Raw genomic sequence first — 13,873 nt, 5'->3', positions numbered from 1 at the left:
CTAGCAATATTACTATCACATCAAAGGACACAAAACACTCACCCAAAAAGTGGTCATTGAAGCCATGATTATGAAGACATGCCAGGAATGTCTCTGTGATAACATTTGCTGTTGTCCCATCCAACTTCAGCAGCTCAAAATTGTTTCTGGCTCTGCTAGCAATAGCTGCCCTCAAACAGACCACCAACACAGACTTGCCAATGATTGTAGTGGCTCTGTTAATCAACACACAATTTTTGTTTATATTTGATCATGTTGCCGACCACTTTTTTTCACTTCTGTTGCAATATGGCCAATTACAGTATATCCCCACACATCTTGTCTGAGTGTAAAACTCAGCCCATGTTTACCCCACTTTTGCAAGCTCACATCATCTGGCATATCAGTAAATGGATGGCCATGCTTACTACTTTCATAGGCTGTGTGGAACATTGTATTGTGTTCAGGCCCGTGCCGAAATTTCTTGTAAATTTCATCACATGATACTATCTTTTCAATCTCCACTGCTTTTCAGTGATATCTTGAATCTCTTACTCTAAGCAGAACGGCCCATTCTTCCATATAATTTGGGAAAGCCCCGTTGTTACAATTTTTTTAGAAATAATGTTTATAGTGTATGGATCAACACTTAGGACTAACTAATTAGATAACCCCAAAACTATATCTGCTTGGGGACAGAACAGATAGATACCTCATACATTACATTACCCTCCGCCTGTCATAATGGTGGGCATCATTACAGCTGCAACAATTATTTGACTCCATCGGAAAAATGCAACTATGCCACAAGTAAAGAGTGGATGACCTTAATGTCAGGCACTGCTGGATATTAATGTATGTTATATTGGTTTAAAGGTGTTAATGGTGGGAATTTAGAGGTCTGGACCATTTTTTGGATCAAATTAATATAGGGAAAATAAACGGGACTTGTTTTTCCTTTGATTTGACCCAGGTAATTTAATGTTTATATCTTTTGGTTTTACTACTTTTTGCTCCTTTCATTTTCATTTTCCCAAGATGACTGATTACTGATACATTGGGGGCAATTTGGGGTTCAATAACCTGCCCAAGGCCGCTTCAACATGTGGGCTGGAAGAGCTGGGGATCAAACCACTGTCCTTTCAGTTAGTGGGTGACCCGCTCTATCTCCTGAGCCACAGTTGCCTGATGTTTTCTTCTTTTCTCTGTAATTTATGTATTTCACTCAGCCCGCTTGAAATAAATAATCAATAAAAATAAATATATAAAATCTATTATGATTATGATGACATACTTTATCATTAATGTTTACTTTAATAATAATTCCTAATCTTATTCTTACACGGATTACCCCAACATATATTCATTCACAAATAATAATTATTAATTGACATGATTTAATTGTCATGATTTAAGTGTAATAAGGATGGATGTCATGATACTAAATCTTAAAGCTGAGGTATATGATCATGAGGCATTTTTATTACAGATCGATGGAACTCATGGAAACACAATGTACTGAAACCAAACTAAGTTGTCATCATTGTCTTAGCTGAACTTCAAGAGCCATTTAACACTGTCCATTGTATTATTTTATTATTCCAATTGAGTAATTATTCACATCATTTTACTGAGCATTTTTTGTGTCATTACTGCAAATATTACCATTCAGCATAAAACCTCCAATAATACGTTATTTTATTTGGTAAAACAAAATATATGAAACAAAACAATACAGAACAGAACAAAAGAATAAAAATGGCAAATGTGAAAGACACTGGGTAATTCAAATGAAATGGTCATGTCATTAATACATATCTCAAAAGAAAAAGGATATGTCCTTTCAAGAAACAATAAATATTATTTACAACTAAGCAGTTAGTTTAGCACAGAATAAAATGTAATGTGATTCATCCTTGCCTTGATCCCTTGTGATTAAATGTTTTCTGATGGTGGTTTTGAATTTTCTTGTCTTGTCTTGCTGAAAAAAGAGGAGTGATGGCATGTGTTGTATAGCAGTGAGGAAACTCTAAGGATGAAAATACTCTTAGAGTTTCTGAAATCAGGGAAAAGGTTTGAGCTGCAGCTTCTCTCGTGAAGGGTTTGCTGGTACGCTGAGGTGTTACACTGAAAGTTTCACGTTTTCTTTTTTTGACATAACACCCACTAGTACTGCATTTAAACCATGAATTTTGTATGGTGTTGGCTTTCTACCTATGGCAGTGTGTGAGTTTTCAATTATCTTTTTGACAAAAAAAACATGTTATTATCATAATTCAGTTTTTTTATAAATCCATTCATAACCCAGAACAAGAATTTCACTGGAAATCTGGAAATTAAAATCCCACGAAAAAAAGGTTGATAAAAACAGCAAACCTTAGGTAACACATAACAGTAATACCAACGTATGTGAGTTCTGCATTTGTCAAGAGAGAAAGCAAAAGTGAAATCTTTTCCTCATTTGTTCAATTCCCTCAACAGTTTCAGACTAGATCGTGGTAAAAAAAACCCTTGAAATAAAATGAAATTCACTTTAAGTTTTACCAAGATTGCAGTTTCTATACAAATGTTAATCTTCCTCAGTCAAAAGTTTCAGTACATTAAGGTAAAATCTCTGACCTGAGCTGTGCATTTAGTGATCTTGGTGTTTTTGTAAATGGTAAAAAGCACTTTTTCATGCAAGTAAATTGGTTGTAATAAAAAAGACAGTAGCATTTAAAAGCTTTGGTTTATATCTCGTGACCATTTTCTTTATATATGACCTCCACAGCTAATTTATACCATATTATTTAAAAGGGTCTTTCATAAAACAAACCCAAGGACTTCGAATTGCTAAATCCCATTCTGATTATACATGTCACCTTTTTTAAACCCCGAGTAGAATCTGCAGAGCATCCTGTTAGGCTGGTAACAGCAGAAACTATTGGGGCCTATATTTATCAACCTAATTAACTGAAATTTTGAACTTACGCAAAACATATGGAAAAATGTTCCACTTTTGCTCCAACTTGATAACTTAAGAATAAAAGTTATTTATAAATTTTCTTACAACAGAAAAATACTCTTTAAAGTAAGAGAGCTTCAGAGGTCTCTGAATCTAGTTAAGAGTAGATTCTAGATGGCTGCAGAACAGAAACAGAGGTGAGCACCTTCTGGGATGTGCTTTGGAGTGATTCTACAATAGGCTAATGCATTGGTCATGATAAATAATACATTAGCTGAAGCATTAGTATAATTCAGAAGAGGGTAACGTAGTTTTAGCCTCCTTTTTGCATTTGATTTGATCATTTGATAGGATGTTACACCACTTTTTTTTCCTCTTTCTTTTCATTTATCAGCCATGCAAACAACTAGAACGAGCAACAGCAGAATTTCTTTCCTGCTACAGTTGGTTTTCTGTTTGTTTCCATTTCAGATCATTTTCGATTATTTTTCTTACTGATATATTATAAATATAGTAGATTGTTTGGTAGTGAGAAATATTATGGAATAAAAAAATAAAATGGAGTTTAAAAAAATTCAATTGCATATGTTTATTGTCGAATAGTTGTGATAAACACAGATCCAGATGGTTGGAGCAAATGTGCGTGTTCAGATTCACAAACAAATATCTTAATTTCAACACATGTAAATCAATTTTGCAAACGCACACATCAAAACCTGAATAAATACTGATATTTTAAGTACAGATTTTTAACTTTAATTTCAAATATCTGATCACTTTCGATTTCAAAAAGCTTCCTAAAATGTCTAAAAATATTTGTGACATTCTTTTGATTTATTTACAGATGGTTAAATATGTGTGCATGGATCCCCTGATATGCACGGATCAGTTTACATTTGCGTGTGGTGTTTTGAAAATCTTTTCAAGGTCTCCAGCTCTACACAGATCCAAAAATGCATGCTGCATTCAGGTGCTGGTGGAAAAGACAGAATAGCTCGTTAACCCTCGATCACAAAACATACACATGCTGGGAAAACAGCCAGTCCAGACAAAAAGGAGATGCCAGCTGAATCTAACCCTTAGGGTTAGATTAACCTAAAATACCTTATTTAAACATAGTAAATGTATGTTTTCTAATTGAGGGGTTATGAGATATTCTGTCTATTTAGAAAAAAAACTTTTATTCCTATTCATTAACTTTAGAGTAAAAACTTAAAATAATCTTGAAATTAAGAGAGCTCCAGAGGTTTCTTAAATTGGATAAGAGTAGATCCTAGATTATTGCAGTACAGAAAAACATCTGAGGACACGCACATTTTCTGTTTGATAATAATAATAATAATAATAATGATAATAACATATACATATACAGTATATACAGTTGAAATACACTACCGGTCAAAAGTTGTAGGACTCAATTTTTCCAGTTTTTATTGACATTTCAGCAGCTCATGTCCAGTGGAAAAATCCTGAAATGTTACAAAGGTCAGCGGTAAACTGCCCAAGGTAAAAAATAAGTTTAGGTCACCTTTTTCACTGTTGACTGCAGTGACCCCCGATGGTTGTAAAATGAGGACTACTCAATCATTTTTCCTTAACACAGAACTCATTGGTCAACCAAAAACTCAACACAATTTGTTTATTTCACAGTTTAGCCAATATAATAATTATTTAACTTTTTATGATTGATATAGCTTGATATAATGTTATTATATTGTTATATTATGAACTCTTTCATGTTGTGGGGGTATTGGGACATACCTTGTGTCTATTATCAACTTATCATGATAAATTTCACAAAATATTAAAAGTGTGCAGCTACTGTCTCTGCTGGTCACACCTAACTAATTTAGGAGAACTGTCCAATGAAGCCCTCTAAAAATAATTAGGGAGCTGAGACCAAGTCTTAACATTTATTCTTCCTTGTAAGAATTCGAGAAAACTTTGATTAATTTAAGGCCAAAGTTTTCCTCCTAGCTGCTTTATACATTCCTTAAATGTTATTACCTTATTTCACCCATTTGTGGTTATTAACAATTGTTATCTCACACAAGTTAGGATGGATGCTATAACCAAAACCAGCCATAGATCTTTTCACATACGGACTTTATTTTATAAAAGGTACAACTGACAACCATATTGTTTTCTTTAATGTTTCAATGTAAATCTACTGTAAACAAACTGCGCTTCCCATCTGAAATAAAGCATAATTCAGCACTGTACACCTCAATAGTAATTGGTCCATCCAATTCGACCTGTTTATAAGTATAAACACATGTAACAGGATAAAACACAAAACCTCAAATGAAGTCCGAAGAAGTCAGAAAATTTGTAGAAAAGTGGGAAAATGCTCGTCCTCGTTTCTACTGCTGGTCCATACCTTGTGTTAGAGGGGAGTTTCACATTGGCCCTTCTCAAGAGGTTTCAATATTCTTGTTCATTGCAGTCAGGTACTCAACTTGCGGATGAGGAGGTGGTTGGGCCCTTCGTTAGTCGCTTTGATGATTTTCCAGGCATCATGGTGCATGAGGCCCTCCAGAGAACAGCCGTTGATAGACAGGACCTCATCGCCAACTTCAATAACCCCCGACAGCTCTGCAGCACCTCCTGTTGTAGAGAAGTACAGCAATTCAGCCTACTTAAAGATACACTCCATGATTTTGTTTTCCAAAAATGTCCTTTCAACTTGTTATTGATATTTTGAATACACACACTACTTTGATGGCAAGCTTCAGAAGAGTGCAAGCCTGAAAGTGCATTCAGATGAAGAGAATTTACATATTACTTTATCAAACCAAGTTATAAAAGCTCTGGTTACAATCTTATTATTTCGAACTGCAGCCTCCACAGTTCTCAGCCCAGACAACACAAAAACCAAAGAATCGTTACAATTTTTTTTTAAAAAGAGGCAAGCCAAAAATACTGACATGGCAATTTAAAATGGACTATTGTCATGGTCACAGGTTATTATTCGATACGTTTAATCAGTGGGTCTTACCTAGTATAATCCTGCCAGAGAAGCAAGAGTAGTATGAAGAGGGGACAGTGGCATGCTCTTCTTTTGTTGAGTCTGATGGATAAAAAATGATATCCCTCCTCCCTTAAGTATTTCGGTACAGTTTCTGTCTGTGTCTCTTTATTACCCTATATAAACTCAGTGACTGGGTATTAACATGGGAAGAGGATCATTGCAGACCTGAGCAGGCTGGCCCTACTGCAGGGAACGATTGAAATGACATAGGAAAGTTAATTGAGTCCACTGGGGGTCAGGTAAGGCCCGTATCCTTAGTACAGCTGATACAGCCAAAAGACTTAGTGCGACTAATGCCCTATACTACAGGTTGATGCTAACCATATCTTGTACCACAATGTTGGAGGTATTGTGGTACTGGTTTCCCCCTAATAAGAAGCAAGTAATCCAGAAGGAATACATGCTCCAAATTTGTCAGGTGTTTGTTTTAGTGGCTGAGAGGGGAACCTCGAGGTGAATTTACCAAAATGTGGGTTTGGAAAGTGGTTGTGGGCCTGTGCTCCCTAGGGCAGCTAAAGTCCAAACTATTGTTAACTTTCCTGTTTGCCATACCTGAATGTAGCTAATTTCTGCTGTTATGGGAAAATGTGAAGTGGGCGTGGTCTGAAGAGTGTTAAAAGGCTTTAGCTCAGGTCAAGGCTACTTTGTCCGGCACCTACTACAAAACTCCTCAAACTGAAAGTTGCAAGTGTAATTCTTGCTCTTTCTGAGGATGTGGGTGACGTAAGAACTGGAACTGCTCCCCTTCTGTCAGGTGAGGATGATTACAGAAGACCAGTTGCATATTACTTCAAAAGTTAAACAAACATCAACAATTATATTCAACCACTGAGAAAGAGACTTAAGCCTTGGTGTTTCGACTTATATGATGTTAGTAGAGAAAAGATGGTAGTTTATTCCAACAACAGTCCATTAGCTTTCCTACCAGGTTCCAGCATGCCAATGCTCAAGTGTTTAAATGTATAGTGTTGCAACTGTATAACATTAAGTCAAGCACATTTCATTCAAGAACAATGTGGTAGCCAATGCCATTTCCAGGGTCTGAGAGAATCTCAGGATTGTGGTAAAAGTTGCTCTAAAACCCTACTTTGGAGGACTTACTTGCATAAATGATCTGTCCTTCATGAGACTATTTGTTTGTAGGGGAAGACAAGTTCAGGATTACAGCCTGTTATTTGTTTTATTTGTTTATTTGTTCTTTGATTGGTTGCAAATCTTAAGAGGGCAGGTATTATCTCATATGAGCCTGCAAGGTTACAGACGCTAGAGAAGTGAGAGTATAGGAAGAAGTCAGAGAAGACAGAAGACAGTGTGGCTTGCTACGAAAAGTGCATCTCTTTTGTTGAGACTGTGACGGACAATGAATGATAACCCTTTTCCCTAAAGTATTTTTGGTTTTGTTTGTGTCTGGGTCTACTTGTTAGCTTAAATGAACTAAAACCAACTCCAAGCTCTGTGCACAGCTGTTAACGAAAGAATAGGACCAGAGGAGACCTTAGATGGCTGGTGCCAACTATGCAGTCAAGTGGACGAACACTGCAGAGAACAAGTGGAGCGACAGAGGAAAGTTAGCTGAGTGAAGGTAAGGCCTGCATCCTCTCTTGTGTTAGTTATCAAGGAACCTGTGCCACGACACCATTATCATGTGTTAACAGGTTAAGGACATGACAAATTTGCACAAGTTTACGCAGACAAACTGTGTATTATCAATCATAGGAGGACCACAGGTACACTCCAGTCCACTGTGGATAGGCCTACATACCACTACAATGTCACTTAATTTGATTACAGATGAGTATTTACATTTAACATGTACTTTCTGAGAGACCTACAGAGAGAAGGTCACCTTTAAAGATGCGTTTGACAATGAGAGGCCTGTCTCCGTGGCTTGAGGACTTTCCCCCCTCCAGACTGAAGCCCAAGCCAGCAGAAGTCTTGTGAAGCTCCACCATTAAAGCATGATCTGGACCTAAATCCACCACTGAGAAATATTCAACACCCAGAATTATATTATTAACACAGGTAGTTTATGAGAAGTTGCTACTGCTTACTATTGGAGCCAAGTTAATTTGCTGCCAGGTGATGAAAGCTAACACTGCAACAACAAGGGCTGTTTATAAGGTTAATGCTTGTGTTTTATAAATGGTCTACAGGAGCTGGACTGGAGCACTGATATGTAGACATGTAGATCAAAGTATTTCTGAAATCAGTTTCACAGGTGAGAAGTATGCAAACTCAACATTACTGACTAGGTTAATGTTAAAAAAGAAAGGTATGATAAAGGTTAATAAAGTTAACATAACATGGAAATAGTAGCAGAAGCTCTGTTGCTTTGTGGGATAAACTACTTTACCCTCATGAAGACTAGAAGGTTTGTCTGTGTTGTCATAGGTGTAAGCCTGGGCCTTACCTGCTCCAGCTTCCAAAGATTTCTTCCTGGCAGGTTGCATACACTTTGGCTGGCTAGCCGAGTTGTGTCTGTCCGAGACATTTACTTCACCGTCCTTGTCTCTCCAAATGACTACTAAGGCTTGATTGGACAGCCTGGCTTGATGAAGGCAAGACACAGCCTCTCCATGGGTTTTACCCTCCAGACATGTGCCATTTATGGATAAAATGCTGTCACCTCTCTGGATTGTGCCTTCAAGGCTAGCTGCACCTTTGGTGAAGACCCGATGAACCTGGACACAAAGGTATGTGTTACAGTATTACCACCCAATACCCACAGATATTGGCAAGAACAAATACAACTAACGTCTCTACAATCTTTTTTCAACATAACATTTATGCACATCTTGTTTCACCTTCAAAGATCATCATTTCCTATCTGCAAAATCAGTTTAATAAACTAGGAAACCATGAAAAAGGCAGTTTTAAGTTCTCATATCAGGTATCTCTATAAAAAAAACTATTATTCGACTGTTGACTGGAGCAGAAGAGGCTAAAAAAAAAATTTGCACAACCAGAGTAAAAATCAGATCTGCATGCCCTCACTATTTTCATTCATGCCAACTGTTGAATAAAGCATTATCAAACAAAATGCAATTCATACAGCATGTGAGAAAATAGGAATTATTTGAGAGTCACAACTTAACGTCTTGAAATTTAATTCTTGTGCATGTTTAAAATCGACAGCAGAATTCACTATTTTCGGCATCTCGCCTATTTTTCCCGCAAGTATTTTTTCAAACCATTTTAGAAAATTGCATGTATTAAAGGAGAAAGTGGAGGTTACATGTGTAGGCTGCTATATAGTAATAGCAAATAAGTCATAATTTCATTAAGTCAATAAGTTAACAAAACCTCAGGTGAAGGGAAGTAATTTTCTGGTGTTCTCTCTCTCTCTCTCTCTTGTTCTGAATCATGTGATGGCTTTCATGTTATAACTCTTTACTTTTTGGACCGCTTATCAACCACAGATGATTATCATTAATGATAGCCATTATCAAAGTCTTAATGTAGAAAGACAAGGCTGGTAAGTAGGTGGTGTGGCCAACGCGTAAGTGGACCCGCTGTGAGAAGAGGAGGCGAACCTTGCGTTGATGATGGTCATTAATTAAGGCTTCAATGGCAAAATTAGTTTAAAATCCATCAGTGATGCAGCCTGTGAAAAAAGAAATAGCAGTCTTCTTTGCTACCACAACCTTTTTAAATAATTTCTTCTCTCTCGTCCCTGCTCCCTCTGGTGCACAAGGTGCCACATATCAAGCAAGCATGCAGTCTCTTTCTGTAGATGTCCTTTCATATCTGAATGAAGCTGTTGCCATCGTTTTAACAGCTAGATGAAGCCAACAATGTTACTTATGTCATGTCTACAAAGGGCTTCACGCTGTATTTCTTTTAAATAGTTGCTGTCGATGAGTTGCTAAAGATGATGCTTGTTCTAACTATGTAGTCCAACCTAAGCAAACACTGTACCCCTTAGACTGGTAAACCTGGTCCTCATCAGAACCTGAAAAAAAAGAAAACTTCTAAACCCCCTTGTCCTATTCTGACCCCAGCCAAAAACTCCTAGCATTATCCGTCTGAGTGCTTTGAGGTTTTTAAGAAGCTGTAAAGCTTTTGAGTTTTTGAACTAGATGACATGGCTAAAACATACCATCCTGATGCTTTTAAATGTTTTAATTAAATAAACAATGCACTGTATATTTAGATACTTATACATTATCTCTCAAATGATCTTTTGGGATTTTTCTAATTGGGTGTAAAGTTAGTAAAGGTCAATACAAACAAACATTCTTTCTTTAAACACTACTAAATCTTTTAAAATATTTTTTTTCGACAAATAAATAGAATACACTTTTAGAGCACACATTTATATCTTTGATCTCTTTTCTACCGAAGTAACTGACAATAATGCATATAGAAAATGCGCAGAGTAGAGCATAGACCTCTGCCAAGGCCACTGTCAAACAACATACACCAGAGTTCAGAGGAAAAAGTCAAAATCATAGTAAAGATTCCAGATCTGCCCCAAAATTTATTGGGTTACCCCCTTCCCCGTGCCCTATCCCTCAACCAAGTTCAATGCAAATCAGTTCAGTACTTTTTGCGTACTCCTGCTGGCAAATAAACAAAAAAACAAAACAACACATAAAAAGACAGTGATTACATACACTACTTGGGAGAGGTAATTAGGACCTGACTTAATGGCAGTATGGCACAGTACTGCAGAGTACCATTACAACTGACCATAGACCACAACTATAATACTATTGGTATTGTTCCCAGTTATCTCTAAAAAAATGTAGAATTGTGCTTTCAAAGACACAGCACCACATGATTTTACATATATACATATAGAGTGCATATACATATATAGTGCTTTTCTAGTCTTATTGACCACTGAAAGTGCTTTACATTAAATGCTACATTCACCCATTCACACACACACTCACACATATTAGGGTTCAGTATCAACATCAAGCATGCCGACAGAGTGGTGCCTCTTCCACACTTAGGCTAGATGGTCCATCTCTCACTGCTCCTCATCTCAGCATATACTCCCCTCAGGAGGAAAATAAAGCACAACACAAAGATTATTAAAACTTGGCCTGCGGGAGTTGTCTTTCAGCTACAAGACTGCTTTGCACAAAATGAATGGAATGGCAGGCGTTACAGGACATTTTCAGCACGGACCACTAGACTTATGGTGTTTCTTTCCTGAGGCCATTAGCAGTCTAAACTTCATCAAAAAGTAATCAATATTACAATCTGCAATATTATTATTCTTGTGCAATTTCCACTGTGGAATTATCACTGTGCAATAATCTCTATACACGTGCAATAATAATAAATGTGCAATAATTTACTTATTCCAGTGTATACTACACCTATTGGTACTGAGGCACTTTATTGTCTACCGTATATTTATATATTTATTTTTCCATTAGGACTTGTTTTTTTTAGGTATGTGAGGCAATTTTTTTTCAACGTTATTTTAATTTTTAAATGCACCAAGAGTACTCCTAATATTTTGTATTTTTTTGAACAATGCAATGACATTGAAGGCTTTCTATCTATTCGTTCTACTAAGCCTCATCAGATTTCCTTGTTTTTTTTTATTTTTCCTGTCATTTTTGGAGCAGTCAGGGTTGCTTCATTGTGTGTTTGCAGTTTACCTGACAGTCCTCTCACAAACTTCTCCATGCCTAGCAGTATAACAACAAAGCATCTACATGTATATTGAGTAGTTACCACCTCTGTTGTAGAGATTTGTGAAATGGAGACCCTCACAAAAAATGTACTGCGTGAGCCTCTACAGCTTTCCAAACTAGACTGGCACTCAGTAGAGCACATACCTCAGCCAAAGTGAAAAATGCCCTATCACATAATGTTTAGGAAAGTGATAAAAAATTCCTGGATCTGCCCCTTTAACCAGATCCACACCAAAATGTAGTGGGTTCTTCCCTGGCTCATGCCCCATCCGTCCATCAAGTTTGGTGCAAATTGGTTGAGTACTTTTTGCGTAATCATGCTGACAAAATAACAAACCAGCATAACCAGAAAACATAACCTCCATGGCAGAGGTAACAGACATAATTTTTACAGGAATCATTTCAAATTATTGTCTCTGAGTTACTGTAGCCCTTAGTGGAAAACAACAACACTTAATACAACACAACAGAAAAACAGAAAACACACCAAAATTTCAGATTACGGAAAAGGTTGAGACAACAATTCTTGCTTGTGACTGGACAAAACCCAAATCAATTCAGATTATGTGAAAGTAAAGCCCACCAATGTACCGTTTGGCAACAGATGTATAAGGATGCTACTAGGCTAATTTTAAACTGAGTTTTAAAAGGACAGAGTTAGCTATTGAAATCATAAGGGGGATTTTAATGAAGGATATCAAAATATCAAAATGCTTCGACCCTGACAACACGCTTGAAAGAAGCAGGACCAATGAGATGGAGCGGCTAATCTGCAGGCAGCTGCGTTGACCTGGCCAGCTGTTTTGATACAGAGTCACAGTGCATTCAGAAAGTATTCAGACCCCTTCACTTTTTTCACATTTTATTATGTTGCAACCTTATGCTGAAGTTGTTTCAATTCATTTTTTCTACACTCAGTACCCTATAATGACAAAGCAAAAAGAGAATTGTAGAAATTTTTGCAAATTTATTAAGAAAAAACTGAAATGTTACATTGACAAGTATTCAGACCCTTTACTCAGTACTTAGTTGAAGCTCCTTTGGCAGTGATTAAAGCCCTGAATCTTGGGTATGACACAACAAGCTTTGCGCACCAGGATTTGGGGATTTTCTACAATTCTTCTCTACAGATCCTTTTAAGCTCTGTCAGGTTGAATGGGGACTGTCGGTGGACAGCCATTTTCAGGTCTCTCCAGAGATGTTCGATTGGGTTAAGGTCAGGGCTCTGGCTGGGCCAATCAAGGACATTCACAGAGTTGTCCCTAAGCCATTCCAACGTTATTTTGGCTGTGTGCTTAGGGTCACTGTCCTTTTGGAAGGTGAACCCCCAGTCTGAGGTCCTGGGCATTCTGGACCAGGTTTTCATTAAGGATATCTCTGTTATCTCTGATATCTTTGTTCCGTTCAGCTTTCCCTCAACCCTGACCGGTCTCCCTGTCCCTGCCGCTGAAAAACACCCCCACAACATGATACTACCAAATATTTTTATAGAAAGACGGAAATAACTTGATGTATTATATTTATATGTCAAATTCACAAGAAGGCATGAAGGATTCGTTAATTTGTTGTAGACTCAACTAATTCAACAAACTCAATTCAACAAATTAAAAAAAATTGCAAATTTTTTGAAGGGAGTCTCGGCAACCTAATGGCGAAGCTATAGTGATAATTTGCAACCCTATTTGTAAACGTTGACATGTATTCCATCAGTAAAACTTTATAAGTGCAGTATGTTTGTCTTGTTTCAGAAATAGTTTAAATGTTGACAGCTTTGGATATGTTAAAGCATGTGGATACCTTAACTGGACCTTTGTGAAAACAGCCAGGAAGAAACCAGGGTGGTGAAGAAAAGAAGAATAAATGCAACAAGATCGTCATCCTATACCTGTCTGGAGCATTTGAGAAACTCAGGAGGATCTTCAACAAGTGCTGTATCACTCTGTTTTCAAAACCAGCTACACACTAACACAAAATGTGGTCTATCGAAAAGACTGCACACCCAAACACAAAAAAACAAACTAGTGTATGCAGTCCAATGCAGTGATGAATGCACAGACTTATATAGTGGTGAAACTAAACAATCCTTAAACAAATGCATGGCTCAACACAGGAGGGCCAACTCCTCAGGTTAAGACTCAGCATTTTACGTGAACGGTAAGGATAAGGGACACTCCTTCAAGGACAACAATGTACATATTTTGGATAGAGGAGGACAGGTGGTTTGGAAGAGAAGTGAAGGAGGCTATCTACATTAAAATAGAA

The 13,873-nt window shown here is 37.1% G+C and overlaps 1 protein-coding gene across 3 annotated transcripts in view; it reads right to left on the bottom strand.

The window, feature by feature from the left end:
• Positions 1-1,566: 1,566 nt before the first annotated feature.
• pdzd2 (PDZ domain containing 2) overlaps positions 1,567-13,873 on the bottom strand; it is a 90,062-nt gene continuing 77,755 nt past the window's right edge. The window contains exons 24-26 of one of the 3 annotated variants that reach the window (XM_040154734.1): positions 8,365-8,635; positions 7,801-7,935; positions 1,567-5,530 (exon numbers count right to left, since the gene is read on the bottom strand). In XM_040154734.1, coding sequence (XP_040010668.1) covers positions 5,370-5,530; positions 7,801-7,935; positions 8,365-8,635 — 567 coding nt within the window. In that variant the 3' untranslated portion in view covers positions 1,567-5,369. Of the gene's footprint in view, positions 5,531-7,786; positions 7,936-8,364; positions 8,636-13,873 lie in introns of all 3 variants that reach the window. The other 2 variants (XM_040154735.1, XM_040154736.1) reach the window with 2 other exon arrangements.

The sequence above is a fragment of the Xiphias gladius genome, chromosome 19, assembly GCF_016859285.1.
Source record: "Xiphias gladius isolate SHS-SW01 ecotype Sanya breed wild chromosome 19, ASM1685928v1, whole genome shotgun sequence".
Taxonomy (NCBI): domain Eukaryota; kingdom Metazoa; phylum Chordata; class Actinopteri; order Istiophoriformes; family Xiphiidae; genus Xiphias; species Xiphias gladius.
Note: the sequence above shows the minus strand (reverse complement) of the source record. Positions and strands in the feature narration are given on the sequence as shown.